Genomic DNA, 19,756 nt, shown 5'->3' on the forward strand with positions numbered 1-19,756 from the left:
ACTTATTAATAATAGTTGTTAATTTTTGAATTTTATGTAGTTATAGGGTAAACATCTTCAAGTGTAAAATTTGGCAACAAACTATTTATGTGTTATTATACAGGTAGGAGAAATAATTGTGTAAGAATGAAATCGAAACATAATAGCTGATTGTCCTGCAATCGCTATAATCAATAATACTGTCCCTTGAGATCGAAAAATCTTATTTGTTGTGTGTGGTTTCGTCATTCTTCTGACTCAATGGCTTCTAAAAAGTGACTTAAAAGTATTATATTAAGAGATTTGTTGGGGGGTATTATATTGTTGTTGTATTCAATTGGGAGATACACAGACTATAAAATTGTTTTCCTTACATTTTTTTCTGTACTGATATATTTTCGGTGCGGTTGTGTTCTATGATTTTACAAGATAATAATATCTGCTTTAAGACTTCTCTAGTGCGAAACCAACATCGACACCCCACAGCTATTTCTATGGGACCAGTCCTTAATTTGAGCCAGTGGTTTCCAGTGCTCGGCACCAGCACTTAATTGGCAACACCGGTGCTTGTGGCAATGTGCCACGAGGGGGCGCCATCTAGCTAATTTAGGGATGACCCCAACAACAGTAAATTATTAGTTATTAATTCAATATACATTAAAAGTGACTATTACCTGCCGCCCAAGCCATTCATATAGGTTTGGGGACCTGAAATAGTCTGAATTGTAACACTTGTAGGAGTGTGATGGTTAGTAGTTGTGTTGTTACTATCATTGGTAGCATGGCAGAAGCAATGTGTGCGGCAAGCTGCAGTGTCCTCCTGATGAGAGACCTGGCACTTACTTTTTTTTACAAATTAAGCACTGTAATGGAACTCATTTGTAATTCCCTTATGCATAATAATACTTGTGTCCTTTGTCTGAGAGAGGATTAGGATAGGGGGTTGTTAAAATTCTGTAAACTGACTCCGTATGGTATGTTTTGTCTGTGTATTATCCGAAAACCAATAAAGATTTCTTAAAAGTATTATATTAAAGTAGTTCTAGCAAATTAAAAAAGAAAGTTGTGTAAATGACATTGTTCTTTTTCGTTGTAGGTGCGGCTCACGGCCTTTCATCCATCCTGCAGATGCTGCTTTCTTACCAGGAGTACCTCCAGCCCGCAGACCGAGACCTGGTGTGGCAGAGCGTGGACTTCTTAATCAACCAGGAGCAGAACTGCAACTGGCCTCCGGAACTGGGCGAAATGATTGAGAGAGAGAACGAGCTTGTGCACTGGTGTCATGGGGCCCCAGGTAAAATCAGATTGTATGCTTCCGCCTCAGAGTCTTTTTCAAAAAAATAATCTTTTTATTAAGTTTTCACAGTCAATAAATCAGTAATATCAAAAAGACAAACTGAATGAACCATTGCACTACTGCATCCATCATCCGAGTGATACAATCAAAGGTTGCACTTAAGCCTAAAGTTACACATGTACACATTTTAAAACTGATGAGTGATGAGACATACTTGAGCAGTTCCATCATGTAGCATTATGCTCACGTAAATAGTCCATTAAGTACTTCCAATAATCTTTCGGCCTAGATCGGGCAGGTAGTTCTTCCCCATAGGTACGTAAAGTGTCCTGGCAATGTGACATATCATAGATCCATTGTTTAGGGTCAGGTGCATTTTTACTGTCCCAGCACATGGAAATCCGTTGTTTAGCAAGTAACAGCGCTACCATACAAAACTTAGGTTTCAGAGACCAGACATTGGGTAATAAACCGAAAAAACAAACCTCAATGCTACAGCTAATGTCAATTCCAACCACCAATGCCAAGAGTGATGTGACTCTCTCCCAGTATGTGTGTATTTTCTCACAATACCATGCAAGATGAATAAAGTCAGCCTGGTCGATCCCGCAGCGGGTGCATCTTGCCTCTGAGCGAAGGCCATATCTATATAGTTTCATGGGTGTGTAATATGTTTGATGCAAGTATTTAAAGTGGACAAGTCTGAGGTTGCCATTAGGTGTCAGCAATTGGATCAGAGTACATGCCGTGTGCCAATCCCTTTCTGTAAGGGGATCTTGTAGAATAGCGTTCCATCTTTCCATGGCCTTGTGGCTGCTGCTACCAATTTCATCCTGCGCCACAGCGTATAGTCTGGAAACTAAGTGTGTGGTGTTGGAATACGTCAGAATGAGTTGTAGGGAATTTAGTTGCATTGGCTCGTTAGGATAGCACAATTATAGCTTTTTGATTGCCCCAAGTAACCTATGATAGTTGAAACTGAACAGTAAGGTCTCAGGTTTTGGATATATGATAAGTCTTGTGTTGTCTTAAATATCCCATTGGCATATAAGTCACCTAGGGTATCGATTCCCACCTGCTGTAGTAGTCCCATGCCTACCTCCTCATTAGTGACCGAGATGTCAGGATGATGTTGCAGAGGAAGGGCTGGAGCATATAGGGGTAATTTATTTGACAATTGGCCCAGACGTTGCCACGCTGCATTGGTAGCATCAATGGTGTTGATGTCTTTGTCATGTAGAGGTGGTCAGCGATGAGTGATGATTGCATTTAAAGGGATGGGCAGTGCGTCTCCCTCCTCTACCGCTGTGTGTGTCAGGTAAGGTATCTCGTGATACCAGTACGTGGCATATTGTGCCTGAGCACATAAATAATATAACAGGAAATCAGGTACACAGAGTCCGCCACGTGCATACGGCAACGTAAGGGTATGTAGGCTTACACGCGCTTGCTTTCCCTCCCATATTAGCTTTAGTACCACCATTGATATCCATTTGAAGACCTCCCGCGGGGGGGAAATCGGAATATTATTGAAGAGATGAAGTAATTTTTGTAAGATTACCATTTTGACAATTGCTATGCGATCCGCGAGGGATAGTGGCAATTGTATCCATGGGTGTACTTTGTCCTCTAGGGAGTTTATCACCCTTCCATAATTAGTTCTGAGGACGATTTCGGGGTCTCTGTGATACCATACGCCAAGATATTTAATAGGATCTACTTGCCACTCCAACGGGAAATCAATAGCATGGTGTGTGGTTGTGTCAGTAAGTGGTATAATAGAAGATTTTTCCCAATTAATGTGCAGACCAGAGTGTCCTCCGAATTTAATGTATTCACGAAGCAACGGGGCAAGATGCTGTTCAGGGTCTCGGACATATAATAACATATCGTCCGCATAAAGCGATATGTGTAGGGGCCTACTTGGGAATCGCAGTGCCAATGGATGATGAAGCGGTCGAACTTTACAAGCAAGTGGCTCAAGGGCAAGAGCGAATAATAAGGGGGACAACGGGCATCCTTGCCTCGTCCCACGCTCAATAGGTATTGCTTCAGATACATACCCATTTACTCGGACTGCAGCGACTGGTTTGGTATACAGGAGTTTCACCCATTGGATAAACATGGGAAGGAAGCCCATCCTGGTAAGGACTGTGATTAAGTTCGACCACTCAATGGAATCAAAAGCCTTGGCGGCGTCTAGCATGACCGCCACTGCCTTAGTGTTGGGAGTGAGATAATGGGAGAGAGCAAACAGCGTTCTAGTGTTATGTGTGGTAGCCCGTGATGGTATAAAGCCCGATTGATCTGGGAGAACTAAGTTGGTCATAAGGGGATGCAGACGTGTGGCCAGTATTTTAGCTAAGATTTTGGAGTCCACATTAATTAATGATAAGGGTCTATAGGAGTCGCATGCCTCAGGGTCCTTACCAGGCTTTAAGAGTGCAATCACCACTGCTTCACGCAGCGTTGGCAGAAGTATGTTCCTCTCAAAGGCATCCCCAAACATTGCAACGAGCCTGGGTGCCAGTAGATCAACGTATGCTTTGTAAAATCCACACGTGAACCCGTCGTGCCCCGGGGCTTTACCGTTCGGCAATGATTTTATGATTTCTGTGACATCCTCAACGGTGATTGGAAGGGATAAATATGCCCTCTGTGTGCCTGAGAGCCACGCTATGGCTACATCTTTCAGATAAGCGAGTATTTCAGTGGGAGACGCTGTGGGTTGTGAGTGATAGAGCCTGCTATAAGTTTGTACAAAACCGTGCAAAATTCCCTGTGGGTCTGTGCATAAGGAATCGTTATCGTCCCGTATCTGCAAAACGATTTGCGTTTTGCGCCCTTCACAAATTTTTGATGCAAGCCCCCTGCCCGGCCTGCCACCTTCCCCAAACTTCCTAGCTGTGGGACGTTTGTGTATGTATTTAACCTCATCTTTAGCAAATGTTTGATATTCCGTTAGGGTCTGCCGGATTTCTTTCAGCACAGTAGCGTCCTGAGTTAATTCATATCTAGTTTCTAGTGATTTTAGCCGTGTCTCACAACGCGTTAACTGTGCTCGTATCTCCCGCAGTATCCCAACTGTGGTGCTCATACAGACCCCGCGCAAGGTGGCCTTGAAAGCTTCCCAAAGAAGGCAGGGGTCGTCTGTAGAAGGTTCATTTAATAAAAAATATTCCTTGATTGCCTTCGCTATAGTGTCTGCAAATACAGTGTCTGTGAGGGCAGTGGCATTGAATCTCCAGCTGTATGGAGGTGGCAAGTAATGTGGTATTGTAAAGGTCAGTATGATGGCATTGTGGTCTGAAAGCGTTTTAGGTAAATGCTTAATTCCCGTTGTCCACAGCAAAACCTTCTCAGATCCTATCCAATAATGAATGCAAGACCAGCTACTATGCGCAGCCGAATTGTGTGTTGCCTCTCTAATCCCTGGATTGCGTGCCCTCCATATGTCATGCAAATGTAGTTCAGACATAATATCTAATACCTTTGTCCGTGCTTTCCTGTGAGGTTCCGTAGTCATACCCGATCTATCCATGTGATCATGTAGTGTCAGATTGAAGTCACCGCCCCATATGTGAGTACTATCAATGTCTCCATGTAAATGCTGCCATATTTCGTGATAAAACTCTGGAGAATCCGTGTTTGGACCATAAGTGTTAATGAGCTTCACATGTTGCCCTCGTAGTGTCCCTGTGACTATTATAAAGCGCCCTTGTCTATCCGTGATAGTGTTTTCCACCTGGAAGTTCGTACCTTTTTTTAATAGGATTGAAACCCCTCTAGAGTAGGAAGAATATGTGGAGTTGTGTATAGACTCGGCCCATCTTCGGCCAATATTAGCAGGGGCATGTGGGGCCATGTGAGTTTCCTGCAACAGCACAACGTCAATATGCCATCTATCTATACATGCGAACATTTGTCTGATTTTCTTCTGGTTTGTGAAGCCTCGTATGTTCCAGGTTAGTAGATGTAATGATATTCTGCCTGGTATGCTATTAGTCATAGTCAACGAATGTGTGTAAAAATGGGATCATCAATCATGTGTTTGTAGTGTCCTGCTATAGGGCAGTGCCTAAAGTGCGTATATAGAAAAAGCATAGCATAGGTATATTCATCATCTCGTAACTCAGCAATGCATCTCAAATGTCGTGGCTCATTAAACAGAACAGTTCCCCAACCCTTCCTCCCCCCACCCACATCAGCAGCCCAAACCCGCTGAAGCCATTCCCCAACTTGTAATCCCCTAGAACACATAACTGTGTGGGGTGCACCCATGTGGAGGTCCGCCTAGGGTACACATCAGCATCCAATCTAATGGATGTGGACGGATCATAGCTTGGTCGTCGGCACAAACAAAGTTGAAAATATGCAAATCATAGCGAAACAGTATTGGCAGAGTTATAGGTGCAATATACATTACAGCAGATCATTGTGTGCGGCATATTGGCACAATCCCAAACGCAGTGGGACCGTGACACATCCACCTTTGGTCAGTCAATCATCCCCCGTTGTACAGCTTCACATTATATCAGATTAAACCCTACCACCCTTATGGAATGGGTGACATTCGTTAGCCGTGTAGGTACAACCTGTCAAAGAAACACAATGGAAGCCAATGTTTAGTGTCTCTATGGCCCTGCAACATGAACCTCCAGTCAGGCAACATCTATGAGCAAGTTATAAGACTGCTGCAGTTTTGATCAACTATTAGGCGCCTTACATGCATGGGGATATACAGCGAAACAACCTAGTACGGAACATCAGATAGATTAACTGTAACTAGTGAGAGGACGTAGCTTAAATCGTCTGTACCTTCCCCATACAGCTTAGAAGGTTTTGTCAATCCCCACAGTCTGAAGCTGAGAGCTTCGCGTAGATCAAGGTTCTAAGTTGCGGGTGTAGTGCACCAATCCTCATACCTATGCCATTGGCGCAGCATGTCTGTGTAAGTTCTACTTGTAGCCCTACACAAAATAACAGTCTATCTCAATGCACGTGCTGTGAACAAAGGACCTGCTTACCACTGGACAGTTGACCCACTCCGATCACATGCAGTGTACCTGTCAATGGCATTTTCATGCCGCGTAGCACAGCAGTCTGATTTGCAGTCAGTGGCGCCCAGAAAGAGTGTGTATCTGTGAGTTCTCACTCTGAGTTACGTTGATGATCGGCTTGTCTTTGCTCCTTTCGGTGGTTGTGAATCTTTTTTATGAAATCCTGAGCTGCCTTTGGAGTGGGTAGTATCGTAGGTTTTCCATCCCATGTCACTTTCAATCGCGCTGGATACAGCATTGCGTAGTCCACCTGCAGGAGTCGTAATTTTGCCTTTGCGTTTGCAAACTCTTTCCAGGCCTGTTGTACCGCCATTGTGTAGTCAGGAAAGAATTCCAGTCGGTTACCTTGGTAGGTAATGTCCTTCTTTTCCCTCGCCATCCGCAGTATACCATCACGGTCGCGATAGTTTAAGATGCGAGCCACTATAGGTCGGGGTGAGGCACCTGGTGGTGGACGAAGCGCCAGAAAGCGGTGGGAGCGTTCAACTATGAAGATCGATGATAGCTGGTCAGCGCCTAAGATCGCACGGCAAAGTTCCTCCACATAGAGGTGGGGTGTCTTAGTGATAGTGTTGTGCTGGACCGTGGTTAGATTGCAAGCGGTGACCCCCAATCAGCTGCAGGATTCAATCCTAGGGTTCCACCAGTGCTTTGATGAGTGAGCGAAAAGTGACGCTCCAAAAATGGAGCAAGCACCAGACCGCCAAAAACACGCGGTCATGAGTGTAGACGTGGCAATTTTGTGCGCGTTTTAATAAGGCGGCCAAATGCACTGGTGTTCTGCCTGTCGTGCCAGTACGCCTCAGCTTCAACGGGGTGTATGGTTAGTTGAGGAGCAGGAGGGGGTACATCGCTCAGGTCAGCCTCTTCAGAATCGCGGATCGTGTAGGAGCACCTCCATGCAGGTCCTAACATATAGAATATTGTAGAAGTGCACCCAGCGCCGACGCAGGTAAGATGGCCTAGATGCGGTATCATGTAGTCAGGCCCATAGAATAGTAGCACTCGTCCGCAGCATGCACAAAATGGCCGCTCACACCCCTTATTACGACTGCAGCAGCAACAAGGAGCACATCGTTGTATATTTCGCCAGTCCGCGCCAACAACATATTAGAGCAATGTACACAGTGGTAGTCAGGCACATATGTGAGCAGCGTGGGGGTAGGCACTTACTGTGTTTATCTTCCCTGCAACATGGTATGGGATATGTCCGATATTGTCATAGGGCCAGGAGACTTGCAGGGCTTGATATAGACGGCGGGACGCTGAGTGAATCCTTGCCCATATTTTCAGAGGAGCGGGCTGCCCAGTGTGCAAGGTTTATGTGGTAAATGCCCTAAACAGAGCCGGTAGCGCCCGCGAGGCAGCGCTAGATTCGCGCCGATGCGATGGGCGCCGCAATCTTAGGCAGTCCGATCTCACAGGGCTGGAGCGATCTTTGCGGCGGCAAAGTAAAAGTGCCAATTTCTCTCAGCGGCCAAAATGTTGTCCGCATTTAGGGCTGTTATTTCTCACTAGCGGTCGCGCCTGCAGTTGTGTGCACCGCCGACTGAGTCTCAGTGTCAACCCGCGCTCTATCGCATAATGGGGGCCGCCATCTTACCGGTCAGCCGACGATTTTCACGCCAATTCAAATGTCTATATTTCACCGCATTTAGGCAGCGGAGCAGGGCGCAGTCAAAGACTTTCGTTTCCTGGCACCTTCCGACTACATATTATGCCAATTTCGCTTGCGGTTGATGCCTGAGACACAGGATTTTTGCTAGATCATGCGTCCGTCCAGCGGAGCTGTCTTTCTAGCCAGCCATTCCGCAGTGCGCCCTCTAGCGCCTCCCTTCCGCCTCTGAGTCTTAATAGGGTCAAGAGAGGAGAGAGTGAAATAGGGAGAGACAGACGGAGACCAAAGCCATATTATTTTATCTTGACCAATCAACAAGACAATTTCTGCTTTAAAATGCTCAAATTGGAGAACAAACTTTCAGGTTACGGGCTAATTTTCCTCCCATTTACAGAGTACAGAAAACTATCTACCTATATTTTTATCTCGTTCCTAACACCAAGGTGCCTTTGATAGTGAACATTTGCTTGCCTAGCAAATAAATAGAAATAGTTAGCACCCCTCTCAGCTCCTTTCCCATTACAAAATTGGGTCTAGATGAACACCAGGTACTGTATCACAGAAAGTGCCCAGGGGTGTAGCAGCATTTAGGCCTGTTTTTGTGTCCCACAGGCACTTTGGTATTACTTAAGGTAGAGGTTCCCAAACTTTTTCGACCTGAGGCTCAGTTGACCAATTGGCCGTTTGCTGCGACTTCTCATTACATGACTTTCTTTTGCCGGTGGAGGGGTTGAATTTGCACTATTTAAAACTGCATAAAAAGAACAGTTTTATGCTAGATAAGTCTTTACTTTGAGACCATATTCTCGATTAAGAGGTGTCTTTAAACCTGGATATGACAGTGCACTGGACACCTCTCCTGAATAAGGAGAAACTGCATTGTTAATTTGTCATTACCAGGAACGCTTTAGGTCAGTGTCACCCACAACCTTATGTTTTTAATACAACAAATATATATATATAATATACATACTTTCGGGGGCTTTCTGTCAACCCTGTTCATCCATTTTTAGTCTGTTGTGGTGTCATTCACATTTAGCTTCTGCCCACCACAACACATGGAATGGGGTTCAACCTAGGCTCACTTCAACCATTGATTTACCTGACTGTGAGGAATGGCACTTTGCTCTTGTACAGTATGCACTGTAATGCTCATTCATCAGCCTTCTAGCAGAGACCTTATATAACGGTGGCTAATGCAGCATCAGCTCACTGTGAAGGGAAAGTGAATGCATTAAAATGCCAAATGCAATCCAGGCAGCTTTTTGTTTCTGTACACCACCTGATACTTAAAGAGGATACATTTAAATCCCTACTGCATACATTCTGGAAGCATAATTATAACACACAATTTGTTTCAGGGGTGAGCCTGAGACACTATGGTAAAGGCCAGATTGACTGTTACGAACAGTATTGAGACAGAATATCGAGTTGAAAATGTCGACTTAAGCAAATATCGAGTTGGAAATATTGTGACACAGAAATATCAACAGCAAGAATATTGTGGTCTTGAATATCGATTTTAAGGTAAGAAATATAGTTTTCAAAAATATATAAGCCAATAATATCGTTTGCAAAAATATAGTTGTTTAAAATATCGATTTTTAATTAGTGCTATGCATTTTAGTTTATATTTTAAATGTATGTGATGTATGTTTTTGTATAAGTATTGTTTATGTTTTTTTAAAATGTGTTAAATGTTTAGTAGTTATCAATTTTGTTTTTATTTAATTTTGCATTTTTTAGTTCCATAGCGGGTTGTGGGTTTTTTAGGGGAATATGGTGGGAAGTAATTTATGTATAATAAATTAATGATTATTTTTTCATTTAATAATATTGATTTAATTTAGATTTTTTAGTGTTAATTGTGGGATGTAATTTATCTGTAATTAATTATTAATAGTTGTTCATTAATATTAATTGGTAATTATGGTAATTGTGTAATTTCTTTAAGGTGTGGGTTGTGAGGTTTATAGGGGAAAAGTGTGGGAAGTAATTTATGTTTAATTAATTAATAATTAGTTGATCATTCATATTAATTAATTGATATTTAATTAGGGTAATTGGTTAGAAAGTAAAGTTTGGGGAGTAAATTAATGTTACTTGGTTTATGATTAGTTGTTAAATACTATTAGTTTTTTAAATTGTAAATACGTTTTAATTGTGTAATTAATTTTTTTACAGTTTAATTTTAGCTGTGGGTTGGGGGTATTATAGAGGTAAAGTGCAGGGAGTTAAAACATTTTTATGAGCTTTAATTTGTTTTTGGTAATTAATTATGTTAATTATGGAAGTACATTGTTTTTAATTTAGATGTGGGTTGTGAATTGTGTGGTGGTATAGGGTAAGAAATAAAAGAAAAAGTAAATGTATGTAATATTTAATGTTTTTGTTTCTAAATAATTTCTAATACAAAATATTTATTTGTTTGAAAATTATTTTTTTATTTAATTTACAATAATATCTGTAGGTACTTGTCATATGTGTTTAAAATTATAATATTTGTTTTACATTTTGTATTAAATATAATTGTATTTTAATTTTTAACACGTTTATATATATTTATATATTTTTATTTTGTTTTGTAAATTTTATTTGTTAATATTTTGTTTGTTTTTAATTTTGAACTGACTGGAGTGAGGATATTAATTGTTACTCCTCCGGAATCCAACACTTTTCCTACTGTTGCACTCATTGGAGTGGGAATAGTAAATTTAAACCTGCCACCATCAAACACTTTCCCTAGTGTTGAACTCACTGGAGTGGGAATAGTAATTTCTACCCCTCGGCTATGCAACACTTTGCCTACTGTTGCCCTCACTGGAGCGGGAATTGTAGTTTTTACCCCTCTACTATCCAACTCTTTCCCTACTATTGTACTGACTGGAGTGGGAAATTTTAGTTTAAATATTTTTAAATAGTTTAATGTTTTAATTTAAAATAGAATGTTTTTTATTTAGACTTTATGTTATTGGAACATAAATATATGTATTTGTACATTTTTATATAATTTTAAAATTATAAAATACATTTAAATTAATAGTTTATTGTTTTAAAGTAAATAAATATATATTAATTTTAATGTATGTGTGTTTAAGATTTTTAATTTAGTTAACTTGTTATATTATTTTAAATGTATATTAAATCTACCTTATTTTTTATATTAATTTATTATTTAACATATTTAATATTTATTATTTTATTTTATATATATAAAAATCGATATTTTGTACAACTATATTTGTGACATTGATATTTTTGTTTCAATATTTGTGTACTTACCTGTTTAAACAAAAGCAAAGGTGCCCCACCAAAAACCCAGACAAAGAGAAAGAATTTCTAAATTTGTGTCCACAAATATATTCTTCAAAGATCTTTTATTTTGATACAGGATTAAAACACGAAACAGCCGACGCGTTTCGTCCTTACAAGAGGACTTCTTCAGGGCTGTTGGTTTAACAAACATATACACAAACATAAATATGTATAACAAGGGACATTGACTTGAACATAACACCATACAAAAAACGTTTAAAATCAAATTACTCTGTATATTAATATTACATCCTCATACAAGTCATGTTCTATCTAGATATAAAACACTGATACCATTCATTATTTTACTACTGTCAATATATCAACAAAAAAAAAGATGCATTTACATGATTGAAAATCAAGACAGCAGAGAGGTTTATGATGCAAACACTCATAGTCTAATATTTACACAGTGCAGGCTAAGGTCTGCCTATTATATGCCTACAGGAAAAGAGGGGGAGTATATAGATAAGAGAAAGGAATCAAGAGAAACGGAAAGAGAGTTGGGTAGAAAGAACCCTATGCCCAATAAAAGGAATTAGACCACCAGGTGCGTGGTACGTCAAGGGAGAGAGTGTAACAGGCCATAAGAACCTTTCCCATTGGGTATTTTTACTATATGATGTTCCCACCACAATTAATCTGTACATTAAGCAAGACGGTGAATGATCCACGGGATAAGAGTCACCAGGGATATGATATACTTCCGTCAGCTTGTTTATCTAGAATGGGGGGAAAAGAGGAGTTACTTCATTTCCTAAAGTGGTTGGGGTAGAAGTATTCGGAGCAGAAGTCAAAAGAAATTCGCTTATGTACTCACTTTATAAAACAGGCAGAGAGCTCTTCACATATGTTAAGCGAAGAAGGAGGTCCAACCAATCAATAAATTGATGACACTACTGATATCAAATTACTTGTGCGCTTCAATTAATCTATAATTGAAAAGAGGAGAGTGATGATAAATTGGCCACATATGTTTATACAGTAGTGAGCTGGGTGTGAAGGTGGGAAAAAGGCAAGAGACATACTCACTTAACTTTGCATTTAGTCAGCGCCTTGTCTGTCAAATAAGGCAAATCTTAGTGTAGTCACTCCACGGCGGAATGATCCATGGTCCAAAGCGAATAGAGAGGAACCAATGAAGTTGGCAAAAGTGCTGTAACCGGCCAGGATTGGAGGAAATAATCAGATTCATAATCAGGGTTCAGGGTAGTGAGCTACCCGAAAGATAATAACGCTGGCAAGATCAACCAACACTCGTTGTAGTGACCTCTATTCTATTTTTTATTACTTAATAAACTGTAAAAAAACAACATGAAAAGGGAAAGATAGGAGCTTATACCCATCCAGTTCCCTAGTCGCAAAAGATATGTTTGGCCAAAGTGAGTAAGGCAATAGCTACCGCTATGAGCAAATACACTTGTTGACTTATGGGGCTAGGATAACTAGCCAGACCCATAGACAAACAAAAGAGCCAAGAAGTACCAGAAAATAACCACGGAGATTTACACTATGTTCAAAACATGCTGGAAATCTAAGATAAAATAACCAATATCCACGATAAGAGTAAGAAAAAGCCTAACCGCGTCACGCCGCGTCTCTTACCAGGATCAGTTGGTAAACGAGTTCCTTGCGTCTGCTCATCGGAAGTGTCAGGACGGAATTAAGTAGTGCCGGGATTCAGGTTTTAAATACCCACGTTCATCCCAGGCAAAATGAAACAGCTGTAAGCGGTGACGAGTACCGTCTTCCGGTATTCCGCACCCGATGGTGCGTCTATAGCAGCCATCTTTAAGTGGTGTTGTGCCGGAAACCGGGATACAGGGAGAGTAAGAATCAATCTCAAAATCTAGATATTAAATAAGCCTCTTGAGTTGTAAAAATTAATGCAATCTACTTTACGGAAAGTAAGAAGTAGATGTACTTGCCCCCAGGAAAAAATAGAGTGGCCGCCATCTTGGCCTAGTGTAATTAAAAAATAAGCCAAAGTTATAACAAGCAAGTAAAAATCTAAAGATATCATTATAAAAAGGGTAAATTACGTAAAGGGATTAGTCAAAGTTCATTGTGTTTTTGGAAGCCAATGCTATAAATGTTTACTTGTACTTACCTGTTTAAGTATAAGGGGTCGATATTTTTGCATTCTTTATTTTTTCATCAATATTTTTTACTTCTATATTTTTTACTTCTATATTTTTTACATCGATATTCTGTCAGTGAACCGTTATGAACACAGGACAGACTGTAGAAAAACATGTTAACACCAGCATGTTTCTCTTCAAAAGAGAGTCCTGAAGTAAAATATCAGCAGTATTCCAACAAAGCTGAGAGAGTGCAACAGTGAAAACAAAACTAAGTCACCTTGAGTTTGTAGGGCAGGGGTACAATTCTTCTGAAAAACTGCACTTTTTGTCTGGATAAGGTGGCTTACAAAAGGGGAAACATGGATAAGTAGAATGATGCAACTAGAGCCGCTGTTCCCAAGTTTGGAAGTATGTCCTCAAACTGGCATATAGTGACAGTTATTCGAACTGCAATTCATTGAAACGATCTGCAAAGCTTCACTGCTGAACAAAGTGTGCAGCATTGATAGTTTTGTAGTGGCCACTGCGTCCCTGGCTGAGTTTGGTAGTCCACTGGGGTGCTGCGGCGCACAGTTTGGGGGCTACTGACTTAAGGGGTGGCAGACGCCTATGCAATCCCTTCTACAGTATGGATCGCACAGGGGCACACTCTAAACTTGGGCAATGTCAAGGCACATTCCCTCAATTGTATAGAAACTTAGCTAAATGAGAAACTGCCTTTGCCAGTCTACCTGCATTGTATTATGGATGCAGGACCAAATGGGGTGTTGCGATGTACACTTATTATACGCCACATATTAAGTGGTGCAGATTTAGTGTTGCCCCAAAGAGTGCCCCTTGGATGGGAGATACGGGGTCCCTGGAACCTCTCAGGGACCCACTCACTGGCACGTACTGTCACACACTGCACCCAACTGCACCCAACTGCCTTGGGATTCCTGAGCCTTCCTCAAAACACTCCTGCACCCTCTGCATTGATAGACAACCCAGGTGGTTCAAACCTTGGCTCCACCTTTCAATGAAGTTCCTTTCCAGGTACATACTCAAATTTGTGCCTTCACTGGCACCAGCACATTTTGCATGTATATGTTATAGTACTCTTCCCTCCGCACCGTTTTACACAATAAGGATCCAGCTATGACTGGGGCCTCATTAAAGCCCTGGCATCCTCTTTCAGACTGAGCACCACCTGCCATATTGAGAGTGTCCGTGTTATAAAAGTGTATCTGCCTTTATGGTGAATGTATTATCATTACTATTGAGTGCCAAGTCATCCTCCATGTTGATCCTGCCTGCTTAGCATTTTTTGATCTCCAGTATCAAACCCATAAAAATTGAAAAACGAATATCCCTAATGCACTGTGGGGCATATGTATCAAATGTTTATGCAATGCAGCAAGCCACCTTCCTTCGCTGCGTGAAAGAGAGAGAGGGCAAGAATTTGCCGTATTTAACATTAAATGGCGCATTATTGTCTCTGCACTGGCGCACAATGTGCTGCCTAGCGCCAACACAGGCACCCTTGCACCATGGTGCCAGGGTGCCAGCATTGTAGGCAGGATTGTTTTTGTGGAGGAAGGGAGACATCCCTGCACAAAAACAATTTTCAGAGGCATTTCTTCTTTCTATGTGTGCTGCAGAATGCAGCCCACATAGAAAGGGGATAAAAGAGGAGAAATAAACATATTTCTGCACATGACCCCTCTGTTGGGAAGGCATGGCATTTTGATCAATGCCCAGGTCTGCCACTAATGGTAAATCTGGGAAGGCACGAAAATGCATCGGTGGATGCTTGAGAACACCCATGCTCCACCCATGTAATGCCTTCCTCGTGCATAGTAATGCAGGGCAGCAACTTGCGCTGCCTTGCGTTACTCAACATTTGACACCTAGCTTGCTGGGTGTGTGAGGGTTCTAGTTCCCAAGAGGGAAATTCCCCCCTTCCTCCTTCCCTCTTGAATATCTTTCTCTCTACACTATACATACACACACGCCTTTTACTTAGTCCTATCGGGGAACTTTATACTTCTTTTTGCTACTAGTTACTCAACATTTACCAAACAGTGCAGAGCCAAGCAAGGTGACCTTGCATCGATTGGTAAATATCATTCTAGGTGCGTCACCCTTGCATGGTGCAAGGGTGAGACAATCCCATAATAAATATGTGCCTCTATTTTTTAGGGCACACAAGAGGCATTAAAAAAATTGTTCTAATGGGACCACGTGAAGGAGACTTGGGAAGTGAAAACTGGGGATTTCTCTGGACCTAAATAGGGTGTGGTCACTGTAACCTGTTTACACAGTGTCAGGTGGACAATCTGGGGAAGAGTTTCTCCCACACAAGAAGGTAAACTCGCTCATCGGCAGAAACCAGTGGTTCCCTTCTCCGAATGGGGCCGGTACTCCACAGGCTTGGTGGGCTGCAGCACTGTCAATTTATGGAGGTCCTACCTGCTCCATCAAATGACCCCATCAATTACAAGTGATACAGCTTAAGAGATGACCGTGGGAGAAAGGGATTTTCAAAAGCATTTTTGGGCCTAAAATGTCTTCTACTTAATGGTGCTTCGTAGCAATTGGAAGCCGGGTTGTGCAAGAACAAGCAAAACCGCTAATATGGAAACATTATGTTGCTTTATTGCAGGATTTCCAATTGAGCTGATCGGACTTATTTCTTGTTAGAGGGGATGGTGGGCAACACGGAGGTAACCAGAGATTGAAATATAAGAGGATAGGTCACCTTTAATACCATGAAAACTTTCTTCAGAATTAAAAAGAGTTTCTTTAGCAATATTTCTTCAAGCATGCGAGGCTGTTATTATTCCAAACTCCACTTACTATCCTCACAGCAGTACTACGGGGCAATGGGAAAACTCCAAAAAGCATTGTGGTTGGTCAGCTAGTAGAGTCAAATAAAAAGTTTTGCTAACAAAAATGTAATGTATTAGTATTTGAAAGGGTTTATAAACTTTGGAGCCGATTCTAAGCAGAATACTACAAAATGATATGGTTACGCTAATAATTTTTGGGAATGCTGAAAACTATCAGGCCCATGGCTTTGATAACTAAGGGCATCATTAGGATGGCGGGCGGACGGAAACCGGGACCGCACGCCATATGGGCGGCGGTCCCGTGGGGGAGATTAAGGGCGCATCACACATTTTTTAAATTGCGGCGGGCTTTCAGCTGCACCCGCCGCAATGGTAAAAATGCATGTTGTGCATTTGCATGCACAAAGTGGCAGGCACCACGCGGTGCCTGCCGCATTGTGCATGCAAATGCAGGAGGTACCAAAGGTACCCCCCCATGTGCACCCCCACCCCCCCAACTACCTGGGGCCCCACAACGGGCCCCCAGTTGTGAACTCTGCATGCCTTTTCATGGAGGCAACGCCACCGTGGAAAGGCTGCTCTCTGCCTGCATACTAATATGGATGGCGGTGTCTAGCAGGCACCCCCACCATATTAAACCCTTTTCCGCCTGGTCGACTCGTCGACCGGGCGGAAAAGCAGCGGACGGTCTTCCCGTCCACCGGGGTCCCCCCACCATGCTAATATGGCGGGGGGAAATGGATGGCGGGCGGAGTAGCATGTAGGGTGGATCGCCACCGCCATGCGGGCGGTGGCGATCCGCCCTACATCCTAATGGACCCCTATGACTCTAGTAGTGTCCATAGTGTATGCCTGTGAGGCCTAGTCTTTTGACTGCGGATTCGCTTACAAGTGGAAACTCCACAGGCCCAATATTAGCATCAAAGTGCTTTTTTTCCTCTTTTTTTATCCAAATGGGAAAAATCAATGTGAATCGCTATACCCCTGTAAGAAGCGAACGTCTTATACGAAAAGAAAAATATTAATGTAGCATGGTTTCTGAGAATAAAAAATACTGTTTTACCTGCTTGTCAAATTCAAGGACGTCGAGCCATATGCCTGACGCCTACGGGTGCATTTCTTTAAGTCATCCAGCAGCTGTGACGAGGGGCAGTAATGGCACACAGTGACTGATTGTGTATGAGGAATACCTTTTGAGTGAAGGACTGCATCAATTGTAAGATCTACAATGCATATGTGCTGCATGCCATCGGTGTGGGCCCATCGGGGTGAAATCAAAGCATGGGACATTATGGCTTTTTTAAGAATTCACACAATGGCAGTGGATATTGCAGCACTAGACCAGTCTGATTGTTTTATTACAAAGAAAGAAACACCTTGCTAGTCCTCTATTGCCTGGATGAGAGCCAATCAGAATGGTTCTTATGGCATATAAACCAATCAGGAACTGTGTTGTTAATGGCAAGTATTTCCAGTGCTGAAAAATGCATTAAGCCAAAATGCATCTGCAGGAAACTTGCCAATATATAACTTTTAAATAACCCTGTGAGTGCTCCGTACTGCAAAGAATGTAATATTTATATTCATATATATATATATATATATATATATATATACATGGAAGGCATCATCCGAAACGCGTCGGTCAGAGAGAAATGATCCAGAAAACTGTGTACAGCTTTTGCACATGAAAAGACAAACGGAATAAAAATATCTAAATACAAAGCTTACCTCTTGAATGCTATTTTCCTGGACTGGCCGCTGCATGAGGTGTTGTGAAGACGGAACGCCGAAAGGGAGCATATATATTACTGCTTTAAAATTAGCCAGGCCCTAAAAATACAGATAATAATATATCATTTCAAGGAGTCAAGGTATTTTAGCTTAAGTCTCCTCTTCTATAATCTTAACAAGAAGTGGGTAAAGTTCCTAATTTATTTCCATGCATAATACATGTCATTTGGGCAAAAATTCCACATATTGGTTGAATTACACTTGGCGATTATCTGCGTGAATATTAGATGTGTGCTGAGCCCTCACTTACAAAAACTCAGCACAGGATATATGCATACTGGAATAAAGAGGAATGATTTTCAGTCTACACTGACATATATCAGAGGCTCATATATATATGTATATATATATATATATATATATATTACCTACTGGCGGTCGCCAGTAGGTAGTTATAGTTAGGACCTAGTTTCCATAGGAAATCGTCAACATTCTATTTGGATTAACTTTGGCCCTGGTGGATGAATCTTTGTGAATTTCTCAAAGAAGATGGCTCGGTCCACTGCGCTCCTTCCCTGACAATTTGGGGGGGATTGGTGAAGTGGGGGCTGAGATAAAAGGGGGGTCCCAAAACGTGTTTTCTCCATGTTATTTTCCATAGGACGTTTAGACACGGCTACAGGTCGAACGGCTGAATGGATTTATAAGAAATTTGGCAAAACTGTAGAGTCCGGCTCGCAGATTACGCTTTTTGTGGAATGTTGTAAATCCGTTCAGTAGTTGTTGAGAAAATTAAAGTTAAAGTCAATTATATATCTATAAGCGCGGACGGGTGCGCGCACTGAAGCGGCTGCGCGCGCGCGGATTTTTTTTTGCTGCGTGACGTCTGTTAACGTTCGATTCGAAGGAAATCAGGAAGTGTTGACCGCCATTTTGTCACTGCGAGTAAATATATTGTCATTTCAAAGCGTTGGAACATGGAAAGGGGAGAAGGTAGAGATTGTTTTGCTGCATAGGTTTTCTCAGGGTGTGCAGTAAGGACCTTAAACTCGAAAATATATATATTTTTTTTTTTCGAAAAAAGTTGCGGGGTGCGCGCGAGTAAATATATTCTCGTTTCAAAGCGTTGGAACATGGAAAGGGGTGAAGGTAGAGATTGTTTTGCTGCGTAGGTTTTCTCAGGGTGTGCAGTAAGGACCTTAAACGCGAAAATATATATATTTTTTTTCCGAAAAAAGTTGTGGGGTGCGCGCACTCGGGCGCGCACAACTATTTACAAAAGTGTGAAAATGGAGATAAATCAGAAGTTTGAGTGCTTTGATATAAGGTGGCTCTGAAAAGAGCCCTTGTGTTAATTGAGTTGTTTCTGCATTTATAAGTAAGTACCGATGCAGAGTCTGATATAATATTGTTGGCAGCATTTTGAAAGGAAAGACAGGGGCCCATTTTCTGGTTAACAGGCGACCAGGCCAACTTTTCACGCCAGGCCCATTCCTGCAAAGTCGACCGCCATTTTTAGGAGATCTGCAACCACCGGCAGTCACTGGGTTGCAGGAGCAGATGGACTCAAGCCTGTCGGGCGAAGCATCGTTGCACCGCCACAGTGGACGAGACCCTGCTGGGTGAGTGGAGCGTCGCTGTACCGCAACAGTGGGAGAGTCCTTTGCTGGGCTCGTGGAGCGTCCCTATACCGCCACAGTATGCAAACCCTTTCCTGGGCTCGTGGAGCGTCCCTATATCGCCACAGTGGACGAACCCTTTGCCGGGTGCGTGGATCGTTGGGGGTGCAGCTGAGGGGCCTCCACCTGGGGAGGCGGGAGAGGCTCGTCCGCGCCGCC

General features: G+C 42.1%; 1 protein-coding gene across 1 annotated transcript in view; it reads left to right on the top strand.

The window, feature by feature from the left end:
* The window catches only part of LANCL3 (LanC like family member 3), a 215,961-nt gene that overhangs the window by 98,589 nt on the left and 97,616 nt on the right, over positions 1-19,756 (top strand). Inside the window, exon 3 of the mRNA XM_078656120.1 lies at positions 1,076-1,273. Within this exon, the coding sequence (XP_078512246.1) occupies positions 1,076-1,273 (198 nt within the window). The remainder of the gene's footprint in view (positions 1-1,075; positions 1,274-19,756) is intronic.

This window comes from Lissotriton helveticus, chromosome 8, assembly GCF_964261635.1.
Source record: "Lissotriton helveticus chromosome 8, aLisHel1.1, whole genome shotgun sequence".
NCBI lineage: Eukaryota > Metazoa > Chordata > Amphibia > Caudata > Salamandridae > Lissotriton > Lissotriton helveticus.